The sequence below is a fragment of the Leucopleurus acutus genome (genome assembly GCF_964270905.1).
Source record: "Leucopleurus acutus genome assembly, chromosome: 9".
Lineage (NCBI taxonomy): Eukaryota > Metazoa > Chordata > Mammalia > Artiodactyla > Delphinidae > Leucopleurus > Leucopleurus acutus.
This window is the reverse complement of record NC_139144.1, coordinates 93,185,809-93,200,542: the sequence shown is the minus strand read 5'-3', so window position 1 is coordinate 93,200,542 and position 14,734 is coordinate 93,185,809. Positions and strand designations below refer to the sequence as shown.

The 14,734-nt window shown below is 40.4% G+C and overlaps 1 protein-coding gene across 2 annotated transcripts in view; it reads left to right on the top strand.

Annotated features, from left to right (window-relative positions):
• DGKI (diacylglycerol kinase iota) overlaps positions 1-14,734 on the top strand; it is a gene marked incomplete at its 5' end in the record, with an annotated part of 450,403 nt that overhangs the window by 243,180 nt on the left and 192,489 nt on the right. For both annotated transcript variants that reach the window (XM_082846809.1, XM_082846808.1), the window contains 2 exons: positions 6,521-6,603; positions 8,437-8,497. In XM_082846809.1, coding sequence (XP_082702935.1) covers positions 6,521-6,603; positions 8,437-8,497 — 144 coding nt within the window. The remainder of the gene's footprint in view (positions 1-6,520; positions 6,604-8,436; positions 8,498-14,734) is intronic.

Below are 14,734 nucleotides of genomic sequence, written 5' to 3'. Positions count from 1 at the left end.
CCCTTAACTGGTCTAAGTTCCTAGTAGATTTTCTTGTCTAGCTAGTGTTGAGAATCATGGGGTTTTTTTTTCTTAGGCTTTAATGTGCATATGATTCACTTGGGGATCATGTTAAAATGCAGATTCTGATTCAGTGAGTCGCAGGTGGCTCTGAAATCCCGCTTTTCTAACACGCTCCCTGGTGCCAGTGTTGCTACAGCTGAGACCACACTGATTCTCAAGAGCTGACAGCAATCAGTAGAGAAATACTTTGTTGTTCTTGTTGTTAAATCCTGATTTTTGCCTTTAAAGGATTGATTTATTCTGCTCATCTGTATCTCGATATAAAGCACTCCCCTCTTCTGTTTTTGAAGCTTAGACTTCAAACTTAAAACGCACACGCACAAAACTTGCTTAGGCTTCTGTTCTTTAAATGACTAGACGATGTCGCCATCTGCTGGCAAGTTAAATGCCTACAGCTTTTTTTTCCTTCAGTATTTTATGTGTGTTCGGAAATTCTCCAGCCCTTGGCAGGAATATGTTGAGCTGCACACATTATAGGGACTGCTTTTATGTCCTCTTTTTAAACAATCCCTCTTTTAAACAGATGCTTCAGAATAATTGTCTCTGTTTTTCTAACACTCTTCAGGTAGACCTGTACTGGGTGTTCTGCAAAGCTTTAGAGGTTAGTGGCACGGCTATTATTGGTGGGATGTGAACTATTTGAGGGAATAGTCACTAGAATTAGGGGCTGTGATATCAACTTTGAGTGTCTCCTCCTGCGGAAAAGAGGTAGTACAGGAAAGAGAAACTTTATTCCCGCATGATGCCCTCCCCGGCGTGGAAACCTGAGGGCCTGAGAAATAGGCCCCCTCTCTTACGCTTATCGCCGCTTTAACTTCAAAACTTATCATTTTTCTTGGATGCCCGTGTGACTCATTAACATGTTTGTACCTGAGACGTATGGGCCCTTCTGATGCCTCTCAATGTTTCCTGCTTTCACACTGCGTCTCCTTCACACTCATGAGTCGTGAATTTCACCTTTCAGTGACTTAGATTATACATTCATGGTTAGGCAAGTGTCCTTTTTTTATTGAGCTGTAGCTGATTAATGATACTATATCAGTTTCAGGTGTACAACATAGTGATTCAGTATTTTTATGGGTTATACTCCATTTAAAGTTCTTATAAAATGTTGGCTCTGTTCCCTGTAAGCAGGTGTTCTGACCACTGGAATTATTCTGGCCAGCCAGTCCTGAGAGTCGAGGGTCCCGGCCTGGGGTGCTCACGCCGTTCATTGTGAAATCCCAGGGTACAGGTGTGGCATGAGCTGGACCCCTGGATCAGAGTTGCCAGGGAGCTTATCAACAGGTTATAGGGGGGAGGGATGTTCAGCCTGTGGACAGGCTCATACTGACCGAGTTCACACACCATTCATGGACAGGCTTCCCCAGACCAGGGCTGGCCCTTCCTAAGTCGGGCCAGGGAAGGTCAACCCAGGTGGGGAGAAGGAGGAGACAAAGAGAGGAAGTAACTTCCAATCTGAGTCCCCAGACTATTTATACATACTGAACAAACAGCCTCAGTGAAGATGTTATTTTCTACGATGCTCAACCTAGGGATAAATCAAAAACATTATTTTATTTTTTTATTGAATGATAGTTGATTTACAGTGTTGTATTTCTGCTGTACAACAAAATGATTTAGTGTGTGTGTGTCTGTGTATTCTTTCCCATTATGGTTTATTACAGGATATTGAATATAGTTCCCTGTGCTACACAGTAGGACTTTGTTGTTTATCTGTTTTATATATAGTAGTGTATATTTGCTAATCCCAAACTATTAATTTATCCCCCTCCCCGCGCTTTCCCCTTTGGTAACCATAAGTTTGTTTTCTATGTCTGTGAGTTTGTTTCTGTTCTGTAAATAAGTTCATTCGTATCATATTTTAGATTCCACATGTAAGTGATATCATATGATATTTGTCTTGTTCTGTCTGACTGACTTCACTTGATATGACAATCTCTGGGTCCATCCGTGTTGCTGCAAATGGCATTATTTCATTCTTTTTTATGGCTGAGTACTATCCCATTGTGTGTGTGTGTGTATGTATATATATAAATGTATATTTATATTATATATCTAAAATAATATAAATATATATATAAAACATCTTTATTCACTTAACTGTCAGTGGACACTTAGGTTGCTTCCATGTCTTGGCTATTGTAAATAGTGCTGCAGTGAACACTGGGGTGCATGTATCTTTTTGAATTACAGTCTTCTCCGGATATATGCCCAGGAGTGGGATTGCTGGATCATGTGGTAACTCTATTTTTAGTTAGGAATCTAACTAAAGTCAGGAATCTCCATACTGTTTTCTATAATGGCTGCACCAGTTTACACTCCCACCAACAGTGTAGGAGGGTTCCCTTTTCTCTACATCCTCTCCAGCGTTTATTATTTGGACTTTTTGATGATGGCCATTCAGACCGGTGTGAAATGATACCTCATTGTGGCTTTGATTTGCATTTCTCTAATAATTAGCGATGTTGGGCATCTTTTTGTGTGCCTATTCCAAAGGCCCCACCTGCTAATACCATCACATTGAGGGTGAATGTTGCAAGAGCAGACATCAGTGTACCGCAGTGGCTAAACCAAGCCACCTAGCCCCTTTGATAGGTCTAGGGCCTAGATGTCTAGCTCCTTAGCCTCTAGTCAGACTGATGTATCAAAATGTAAGTCCAATTCCTCTGATTAAGACATTTCAGTGACTGTCATTTCCTGCAAAACAAAGCCTGAGCCCCACAGCCTACATGACTTAATCTACAACTCACTTTGGGAGTTTGATCTCCCACCACCCCTGCCTCATGGTCCAAAGACTGAAATGAATATAGTTTTTCCGTGACATGTCTTGCTGTCTCACACATCTTGTACCCTTACCGTAAAACTTCTTCCTCTACTCCATGTAAAAAGAAATGGTTAACTCTACTCATCTTGCAAGACACAGTTCACATATCATACATAGGAAGCCTTCATCCAATCCCCATAGTTGGGCTTAGAGTATCTCCTCCAGCCACTCATACATCTCAGTGGGCATCTTCATCATAGCATTTACCATCTTTAGTGAACAAATTTATTTTGGGTTGGTCTCCTGAGCTCCTGGGTGTGCACATGGGTACAGAGTAGGAGCTTAATACAGGTTTATTGAATCAATAAGGTATTCTTTTGGGATTGTTTGGGTTAAGAGATTTCTTAACCTCCTCCTCCCACTGTTATTTTCCTCAGGTCTTTCTTATTGTCTGGACAGTTCTTTTCATGAGCTAGATAATGCCTCCATGATATAAACCAAGGCTTGCTTAGTAACATAGAGTACTGAGCCCTACATGAGAGTTCCAGTGCTTTGATGACAATTGATGTGCTGCTATTTGAGCTGACCCATTCTTAATTGATCCTCTATACTCCCCAAATCATTATTTTTTTTTCATGAATAATTCAGAGAACTTTCTTTGGAGAACAAGATCTTCTCTGTCTTGTCCATCTCCTGATCCCCTTACCTAAAACCGTGCCTAGCACATAGGAGGTGAATGGATGAATCCTGTTCGTTCCCCTCTGGAACAATCTACCTATTTTCTTGGAAGTTGTTTTATTCCCTCCCACTCTGTTCCCTGATACCTGGAGCTGGACAGAACAATGTTTTATCATTCCATAGGAATACCCAATCTCAAACTATCTTAGAAAATTCTGTGGTCATTGAGGTATTACATCTACAACCATATGTATGAGAACATGCTCCAGAGCGTATTAGAATTGATGTGTAAGCTGTTTTTTTTTTCCATTTAGAGAAAAATAAAAAAGCTCTTGCACAGAAGTTCAGCTTTTACAAGGCATATAGCATGTGATGACTGTGAGAGTATTTGAAACTCGCTAGTGAATTGTGTAGGTGATGGAGTAGACTTAATCTTGTCAGTGAGAAAGAAATAAGTTACTCTTTTCCTGGTGAATTAGTACTTGTCAGCCCATTCAATTCTATTCAATAAATTATCTCTAATTAAAGCACTGAGTAGCTTATCCTAGAGGTAGCAGCAGAGTAAATAGAACTAACTTAAATGTTTTAGGTCTCTTTTCTTTACCCACCAAGATTGATTTAAGACAATGCAATACTTTCATTCAGACACTTATCATTTTTGCTAATGAATGTGTTTTAGAAAGATTACTTTTAAAATAAGAAATTATTATCATGCCTGAATATAAACTCTGATAGGGCAGCCTTGCATGTTTATGAAAGTCATCCCTGCCAAATTCTAGAGAGTGTTATTCCAGTAGGCTGCAACATTAAGTGGTACCTCCTAGAAGCGTGGGGTGCAAAACCTGCCAGCCTTAAAAAATACCCCTTTGTCAAAAGGATAAATGTAGTGAATTAGGTGTTCAAACTAACACAAATTGAAAATGAGCAAAACCCAACATGGTGTGGACATTCAAACCTTTTAGAGAAATTTGAAGATTAAAAAAAAACCTCAATGCTTTTTATTTTTATTTTTTGAAAGGTGTTAATTACCTAGTATTGTATATATAAGAGAAACTGGAATTGAGACGCACACCATAGCCAAAGGTGACAACAAAGGAGTAATTAACATCTACAATTCACATTGCCCTAGGAATCTAAAAGTGAAAAATTAATTTTCTAGCAAGTCAGTTGGAAATTTTTAATAAACTGATTGGTCATTAGAATGACTCTGGTGTTACCTATGAAACATAAAAGATTACTTGAAATAATCCCCAACTGACTTGATACCAAGGCCTGGTGTGGAAAGAAGAGAATGGTTTAGTATTTAGTTATTATTATGTATCTAAATCTATATCTAGATTTTGTAGGAAACAAAGTATGTCATTTGGCGAAAACTGAAGGATTAGTTGTAATGATTAAGGGTAGAATGTTATTCCTAAATTTATAGCAAGCACATGATAAAGCAGAACTTTCAATTATAGGTTTGGATGAAATGTGGAACAAAAGACCTACACTGGCCTCTGTTAACAACTGGCATAGCAATGTGATAATTATAAACTACACTTTAGCCCCCACATGCTCAAGTGTAGTTTAATGAATAGGTTAACAAGGAACAAAAAAGAAAGGGACTAACATTTACAAAGGCCTATTTTGTGCCACATACTGTGCTGGATACAAAACTATTACTGATTCATTTAATTCTCATAATCACCTTGGAAAGTAGACATTGCCCTATTTTACATGCTGAATTTCTGCAAGATTATAAATTCTCACAGTCACCCAGTTAGAACACCCAAGTTAGCTCTGACTCAAATATTGTGCTATTTCTACTGTACTAGGATGACTCTCAAATACAGTGTATAGGTATCCAAACTTAGGAATATTTTCAAGGAAGAGCAATCATGATGGCTAATAAAGGGATGATAGTTATAAGCAACGGATGCTGCCCAACCGATCAAATATTATTTGCTATGGTTGGTAGTGACCTAAAATGAGGCGCCCTACTCAATTTTAAAGCTCTTTTGATGCTGCTTAATAAAAAAATTCTTCTTTAATTTGATTTTTGCTCAATTCACTTTAAGAAGTGATCTCCAGGGCTTCCCTGGTGGCGCAGTGGTTGAGAGTCCGCCTGCCGATGCAGGGGACGCGGGTTCGTGCCCCGGTCCGGGAAGATCCCACATGCTGCGGAGCGGCTGGGCCCGTGAGCCATGGCCGCTGAGCCTGAGCGTCCGGAGCCTGTGCTTCGCAACGGGAGAGGCCAAAACAGTGAGAGGCCCGCGTACCACAAAAAAAAAAAAAAAAAAAAGAAGTGATCTCCAGAACTGCTTTGTATTTGCCATGATATCTCTATAAATGTCACAGTTACTTAAGACGCTCCAAAAATGGTTGTGAGAGAGAGAAGAAGACACAGATGTATACGCGGAAATTGAAAAATGTCAAAGTAAGAGTTGATAGCACTAACTAAAGAAATTATATATTTTAAGTATAGGGAGCCTGAGATACTTTTGCTGTGGTTAAAAACATTTATTTCAATAAAGTCATACTTAGCTAATACTGTCCTTATTTTATATTATGCAAAGACAATAATCTGCACAATAAAGTAAAAAGTAATGTGTGACTAATAACTTCCCTATGTGGATTTTCACACATTAAATAATGATGGTAAAAGCCAACAGATACTAATCATTAAGCATTTGTTGCATGCCAACCACTTTGATGTTCTCCTCAGACATTATTGCATTTAATCTTTACAACAAGTCTGTGAACTAGGCATTTTTATTCCTGCATTAAAGAGAAGAGAGCTGAACTTAGTGAAATTAAAGAACTTGCCCAGAGTTACACAGGTTAGACAGAGCCTAATATAAGCATTCAACCTATGTATATCGATGGCCAAAGCCCATGATTTTAACTGCTACTCTATACTGTTTATAATTCAATATTATTTTTTAGAACAGGATTTATTTTTATTCTTTAAATGAGCAGGTAATATTTGGAAATTTCTTCCTGTTATTGTCAGTTTTTTTTTCCTTACAGGGAACCAAGGTCATGCAGATGTTCATGTGGTACCTGAACCCACGGCAAGTCTTTGATCTTTCTCAGGAAGGGCCAAAAGACGCGTAAGTCTGGAAATACCCTCCATGGTTCTTACTATTTTAGGCGAGTGAGAAGGACTTTCTGCTTTGGAGTCAAGCTTTATTATTTGATGACCTCATGAAGTGTTTTTCTGACCGTCTCTCATCTACTTGCTCACCTGCACTGTCCTCCCTTTGAAACTTCATCTGCTGTTTCCCTCTTCACTGGGTTAGTTTCCTTCAACACTTACCCTCTGAGTCGTTAACTCTGAGTGTGTTTGCTGCTTAGACACATGTACATTATGTGCAAATCTGAATGGAGAAAGGACCCATCCTTTTTCTACTTATGCATGTACCACTTTGGAGATGTACATTAATGGGAATGTGAGTGTATCTTTGTGGAGAAGGGCCATCTCTGTTTATGAATATTTTCATTTATTTGCATTAGAAATTGTATGCATCTGTGTCCATTTGAGAGCTTGATTGATTAACTGATTATACCTATGGATTCCATACCAGAGTGGGAGAGACATTCTAATTCCTGCTCAGTCCTTCATCGGAGCCTCTCAGAAATTTCATTCTCTGTTTTTTGTTCGAAGTGGTGAAAAATAAAGTCTCTCTGTAGATGGCATGTGTCCTATATCTTCCCTTTCGTGGAGGGGTACATGGTGGGAAGGAGCAGGGACATTTCTGCTGTTGTCTGATTCCCTTTTTAAAACCCACCTAATAAGGTAGTTCAGATGTCATCTGGTAAACATTAGAGCTAAAGAGATACTAATTATTTTTATAACTACTTATAAATAAGTAATAATATCAGAGGCAAAGAAACACAAGCTCAGAGAATTTCTAGAAAATAATATTCCTGTATGAAATAGATAAATTACATATTTTAAGCCTACGAGAGAACATTGATTATGGAAATTAACTTCTGTTGTCATTCTCTTAATCTGTGAACTTCCTTGCCACTAGAGTTTGCTGTAAGACTTCTATATTTTTTTCTGCATTCAGATGTATTAAGGCAAATCTGCTTTTTCTCTTTTACATTTACTTTTGCCCTTTCACATTTACTTAAGGTTTTATCATTTTTAGTTAGACTTTAGGTAGATACTTCATAGATAACCATAAAGAACATGGCAGGACAGGAACTATTTTCAGAAAAAAATATGATTTGATTTAAATAGCTGATGTTTTCTGGAATAGAGCCATTGAAATTGTCACTTAAGCAAACATTTTAGCGGGAACAGTATCATTGCATTTTCTTAAGACAACAGGAAAGATCTAATTTCAAGCAGACAAATTCAAAATAAAGAAAACTCAGTAATTCTTCCCTTTTGGGGCTGAGCAGTATAAATGGGGGTTTGAGCGTCAGCAGGTGAGTTGAGAGGGAGATGGAATTGTGGGTGCGGTAGTAATAATGCTAGTGGGGTGTCCTTCCTATCTCTCTGAAGAAGGTTTTCTAGGAGTAAGAGTGGGAAGTGTAGATTTGAAAAATAAATAGGTCTGGGAAAAGCTAATCAGATTTGATGTTCTTTGAGAAAGGAGGGAGAAGAATGGAAAGAAAAAGAAGGAATTTGACACTAGTGAGGAAAATAACGTGCGTTGACACATTAATAGGAATTATGGGAAATAAAACACTAGGGCACCCTAGAACCCCATTCCAGTGACGTTTGCTGCCAGCCCCTGATCCGATTGTTGGAACCAGTACTTGGTGACTACTCGGTGACTCGTTTTGAAGGTATTACCATTCTCGCGGTTATGCGTTTTCTCCAGTGGACACCCTCCACGGCCCCCTTCATTTTGGTGTGTTTTGGAATCGTGCTCTCTGCTATGGCCGGTGATATGCTCTTTTATTTACTTTTCCTTCTGTATCCTCTACAGGCTTGAATTATATAGGAAAGTACCAAATCTGCGGATTCTGGCCTGTGGTGGGGATGGAACGGTAGGTCCTTGAAAGAGAATCTAGTTCTTTCCCTTGTTTCTTCCATTTGTCTTTTGTTTTCCTTAAGACATTTCTCATTCTTCATTCCCACCTCACAGTCTTTCCAATCCCCTCAAACCTCCGTCTCTCATGTGAATCCAATCCCCTAAGGGTTAGGAGGGACTTTGTTATTGCCCTCAAGGATTCATACTTGATCTTTCTAAATTAGATTTCCCTCTCTCCACTAGGCTATATCCTTTCCTGTTCCACAAAGTAAGGATGTGGTCACATCCCTAGAATGAGGATTGTAGATGACTAAATTATTTTTAAAACAGAAACTGACCTATTTCCATATATTCTTAATAATTGGTCACAACTATGGAGAAGTATGTGTACACAACTGAATTATGGCTTTTTTTTTTTTTTTTTTTTTTTACTGGTGGAAATAAAACTTAGAATATTGGCTAACATTAGTTTGCATAAAGATCATAACTGGTTCCCTTTGTAGTCATTTTTGGAGAAAAGATGGAGTTGGGCTGAAGTTTAATATCACTGGTGTATTTTCCCTAGTTTGTCTCATCTGTTTCTCAATTTGCCCTCTACTTAGGTTGCTATATTTAGCAAAGGCAAATAATTGAGAATCGTGACATTTAGATTTTGCTGTCCAGTGTCTTTTCTTCTGTATTTGGAGTCTGATCTCATAGGATTTTATTATGAACTATCTTTGGCTTTTCTCTAATCTTCCTAATTAGAATGTTTTATTCTCAAAGGCAGCAATGGAATCTTCTAATTTTATCTCTCACAGCACGTGAACACTTAATGCAGCACTGGATACACATTATATACTAATGAACACAACCAGAAAAAAATAAAACAGTGATTGCACTGGTCCTTTAAGATTTTCTGCGGAGAGGAAAACATTTTTCAGTTGGGAAAGTAATGCTTACTATTCTTGGAGACTCTAATACACATTATTAGCTTATAAAATTCATTATAAAGTCTTAAAGAAGCCAAACCTATTTCACTTTGTTTAACCCAGCGTTTTCCAAAATTATTTGACTATGGGGATATGCCTGGTGTCCTGAATTCAGAGGCCTTCCTCTTTCTTGACTTAAGTGATCGTTACCTCAAATCCACATCGGTTGCCTGTTCCGTCTCCATACCTTGGGCTTCATCCTGGCTTGGCAGTTCCACCTTCCAAACTTCCCCATTATCCACTGCACCTCCCATCACCTCTCTCTGCCTCACTGCTTTCTTCTTCCTTTCCTCTACTCAGCAGATATGTGAAGGAAGCACTGTTCTAAGTTATGTGGTATTGAGATATTCTCTGCAGTTAGGAAAGTGTTTGGAAACATGGGAATTCAAAGCATAAAGGACAAAGAAGAGAGCCAAGTCCAGACACTTGTGAAACATTTATAATTAGGAGTCAGAGCTGAATTTCAAAAGGAAAGTGGAAAGATAGAAGCAGAAGAACCACCAGTAGTCTATTCTGTTGAGGAAAAAAAAAAAAAAAAAAAACCCAAAAGGAGTTTCAAGACAGAGGCAGTGATTACATTCTTAAGAAGAGACAGGAATTACTGTGGATTTGGAGACTAGGAAGTAACTGCTGGTTTTCAAGAAATAGTTTCAAGAGAGTGTCTGGGACAAAACCCAGAATGAGAGAGACTTGGTACCTCCCTATTGGGTCCTAATGACCAGATCAAATCACAGTGTTGAATTTCTATACTCTCTGGTGCCATTAATGTCACTACTCGACACGCAGACTACCTTGTTCCCCAGCTTTTCTAGCATCTCTTCTTTAAATAGACCATAGTAACGGGTATTCCACAAGGCTAAATGTAACTTTTCAATTATATTATAGGCACTTTTTCTTTTTTGGTACCTTATCTGTGATCCTAACTTCAATTTTCACATCCTTCTACATAACTCACAGCTGCACTAGACGTTTATACATGGGTCCTTTACAACAGCCATGAAAAGTAGTGTATTTCCCCTAGAACTGATGCATACTTTTGAACTAGTTATTTTTCTCAGTGGTAACCTCTGTAGTCCAGTCATGCAGAATCAAAACTTTGCATGTCTTTTTTTTTTTTTTTTGCGGTACGCGGGCCTCTCACTGCTGTGGCCTCTCCCGTTGCGGAGCACAGGCTCCAGACGCGCAGGCTCAGCGGCCATGGCTCACGGGCCCACCCGCTCCGCGGCACGTGGGATCTTCCCAGATGGGGGCATGAACCCGTGTCTTCTGCATCGCCAGGCAGACTCTCAACCACTGCGCCACCAGGGAAGCCCAAAGCTTTGCATATCTTATACCTTATGTAAAACCAGGTTTTATTTTATTTTACCTTGTTAGATGTTTTGTAAAAGATATATGGGGTTTATGAAATGTTTATCAAGGTACATGATTGACATTTTTATCAGTTTCGAATATGAAACTTTAAATTTTGAGTGTTTATATAAAGAAGAGGCATCCTGATGGATGCATGAAGAAAAGCTGTTGGCTCGAGGCAAGTGAAGTGTCGGGTATATATGTGACATAAGGTGCTCACCCTTTATTTAGTGAGTGTATCTGTCACTGTAGAGGCTGTCAGAATTCTGTCAGTGACAAGGTCCCAGGAGGAATCAGATACGGAATATTTTTGATGGGTTAGGATGAGGATACGTTAACCCTCAATCACATTAGTGTGTGTACAAGGTCTTATTAAATATATAGACACGTTGCATTATTGGAGAAAAGTTATTCGGCTTCAGTATGACTTACTTTAATTTTATCCTGGTAAAAAGTGCAGGGAGGCAGGTACTGCAGTTGGAGGAGGAAGAGGTGCTTTGGAAGGTTCCCTAACTTCTTTCTGAGACATTCTAAATCTGCAAGGGATACGTTTGGATCCCTAAGGGTCTTCACAGCTGTAGCATTATGTTAGTATAGACCATTGCTGTTCAAGAGAACTATAATGCAAGCCACATTTTTACATTTTAAGTTTTCTAGAAGGCACTTAGAAAACTCTAAGAAGAAGCAGGTTAAATTAATTTTATAATATATTTTATTTAACCCACTATGTCCAAGATATTATCATTTCAACATGCAATCAGTGTAAAGTCATTTGTGGGATATTTTATGCTCAATTTGGACTGTCTTCAGAATCTAGCATATAGTTTAAATTTACAGCGCCTCCAGTTGAGATCAGCCATGTTCAAGCAGTCCGTCACCACACAAGGCCCGTGACGGCTGCAGAGGAAGGTGGCCCAGGTGTGGTCTCTTTGTAAGTGGTTTGCATAATCCTGAGGTTGTCACATAGTTGCAGGTTTCGAATGGGCTGGTCCTATCTTTGATCTCTAGGGTGAGGGAAAACTAACTCAGAATGATCTCAAACCTTCGTGTTTTTAAACTAGAAACAGTCTCTGGTCACGGGGTAAATTTGTATTCTCTCCTCTCCTCGGCCACATCTCCACCCAGCCAGGTCCCCATGGCTGCCACCTTGGTTAAATATCGAGGAGTGCGTGAACTGAGACAGTAGGGTCACAGGTCCCTTCCCCTCATTATGGATCCTTAAGGTGAAACATGATCCCTCCTTACCTGCCTTTGGCCTTGATGAACTGGGCTGGATCCGAAGGTCCACCCTTAACCCTGTTAACGTCTTTCCAAAGGGCTGGGATTAAATGGACTTGAGCCGCACACTTATGCTTATTTCTGATTCCGCTGGCTTCCCTAGATGAGGAGACATCCTACACAGTAGGCCCCCCCCATGCCCCGACTCACTACAGCCAGAGCAGGGAAGAACGGATTATTATTCCCCTTTAATTGACGGGGCCAGCAGATGGTTCCACAGGCCTCTTCTCCCTCAGCACCCCGACGTCCCAGCCTCTCTTGAAGAAGAGCTTGGTACACCCCCAGTTGTCCTCTTGCCGATGAGAGGATGGATAACCTAAATCTACATTCTGTTTCAAAAAAGCTCATACCTTGACTAGTGTCTCGATTTTAAACATTTCTTTTAACACAGAGTGACTTTGTAAACTATTGAGTGCAAATATGAAAATATCGAAAGGAAGAATCATTGTGTACGTGTAAGAAAGGGAACCCAGTTGTCAAATGCTGCGTTTTGATGATCTTTCTGGGTGCAGAAACGTTGCCCTCGTTCTCCTGTGATTTCTCCGTGTGGGTATCCCTCACGTTTCTGCCTGCAGATGATATGAGGAAAGGCAACTGTGCATCTGCTTCGTTCAGAGAAAATGTCAATTCACGGCCCTCTCCACCCCTCAGCCAACGCTAATGTTAGCATATTGCCGAATGAAAACGTTGTTCCATGTGCACTTGGGAAATATTCAGTGATGGTTACAGCTGAACGGGGCCAGGGGGTGGCAGCATCAGGCAGCTGCTGCGGCTGCAGGTCTGGCTGGGCTGCTCTGCTCAGGGCCAAGCCCAGCACCCTGGTGTTCTAGCCCCGTCAGCCCTGCATTTCCTAACACAAAGGCAGAAAGGACCTCTGCCACCTGGAAGATGATCTTGCCCAATCCAGAGAGTTTTCTTCAGTTGTGATGGGAAAGATGCAAAGCGGTGTGTGTTGCAATTAATGAAGTTTAACTGAAGGGGTGCTGGTCAAGCTGGTGGAGAGGATCTGGGGTCATGCGAAAGCCCCAGCAAACACAGTCGCTGCCCACGAACCTGCAGTCTGGACTTCCAGCAGGAGCACGGTCCTGGGAAGGGAGGGCCTCCGATAACGGCTTTGGACCTTAAGACTTTTGCATAGTTTTGCTTTCATAGGGGCAAGTACACGGATTATTACTCAAGATCTTTTATGTCTCCTGCTATTGTAGGTGTATTTGTTCCATATTCTCTCCCTCCCTCCCTCCCCCTCTCTCCCTCCCTCCCTCCCTCCCCCTCTCTCCCTCCCTCCCTCCCTCCCCCTCTCTCCCTCCCTCCCTCCTTTTTATGCTGCAGTGCAGCTTGGCTTTTACTGTTTGTGATAGTCTGTGAAAGAGAGATTTTTGTGACTTGATGGCAGTCAAAGGTGGGAGTGATTTGTGAACTTTGAGACTCAACTTTTCTTTAAGTAGAGAGACAGGAAGAGGGCATTTTGCTTCTAGGAAACTGGACCTTTATGGATGAAGTAAAGAAAGAGGAAGAAAAGTATATCTTAAGCATAGCAGTTAATGTCAATTTAGCATTTCCTATTTGTCAGGCACATGCTAAGCAACGTCTCCATGTTATTTAGTTGGTAAAATACCCCTATGAGGCAGGTACTGTTATCCCTTTTTACATAGGAGGGAACTTAGATTAAGTGACTCACTGGCTCCGTGAGTTTCGGTAGGTGATGGAGCCAGGCTTCAGACGCAGCTGGGCTCCTCGCAGCTCTGTGCCTTCCCTGCACACCTATGTTATGTTGCCTTCTGAGGAAGCTGGTTGTTGGGTAGTGACGATGTAGCTCTTGGATGGGAACAACTATTCAGGCGTTGTGCAAAGGAGAGATACGGGCCCACTTCAGCCAAAGAACTGTTAGCCTAACATGGATTGTACCTGAGGGAATTTCAAGACAAAAAAAAGAAATCTCTGCTGTGAAAGGCAGGAGACGTTTGATGGCTCCAGCGTTGTGTAATGATGAGATACTAAGATTATCTGCTTGTATTCAGGGGAAAATTAAATAATTGAATAACTGCCTGTTGGAAAAAGAAGATAGAATCTATTTATGCATTTTTGTGAAGCTAATCAATTGAGAAGAAAGCGAAAATCAAAGGGTCCGGAGGGCTCATGGCGTTTTGTGTGGAACCACACACCACAGTTTCATGTGCATTCTTGGCAACCTTCTCAGAAAACAAAAACAAAAACAGGAACAGCTCTTAAGGTTTGAATGAGGACAATTATACTGATCAAAGGACTATTAGAAGACACCTTATCAATTCGTGGAAGGTATGGGACACTTATTTCAAAGTTATTTGAAAATTATTTGTGTTTCATGGGCTGTGAATTATTCCTCTAACCTTCCCATCCATCTTACCATTAGCGTTCTTCCTGGGATTTAGAATCTCTCTCTGCAGGCTCGTGTTCAGAGGAAGTTGTTTTGATGTGTTTGATTTTTCCTTTTTTTTTTTTAACATCTTTATTGGAGTATAATTGCTTTACAATGGTGTGTTACCTTCTGCTTTATAACAAAGTGAATCAGCTATGCATATACATATATCCCCATATCTCCTCCCTCTTGCGTCTCCCTCCCACCCTCCCTATCCCACCCCTCTAGGTGGTCACAAACCACCGAGCTGATCTCCCTG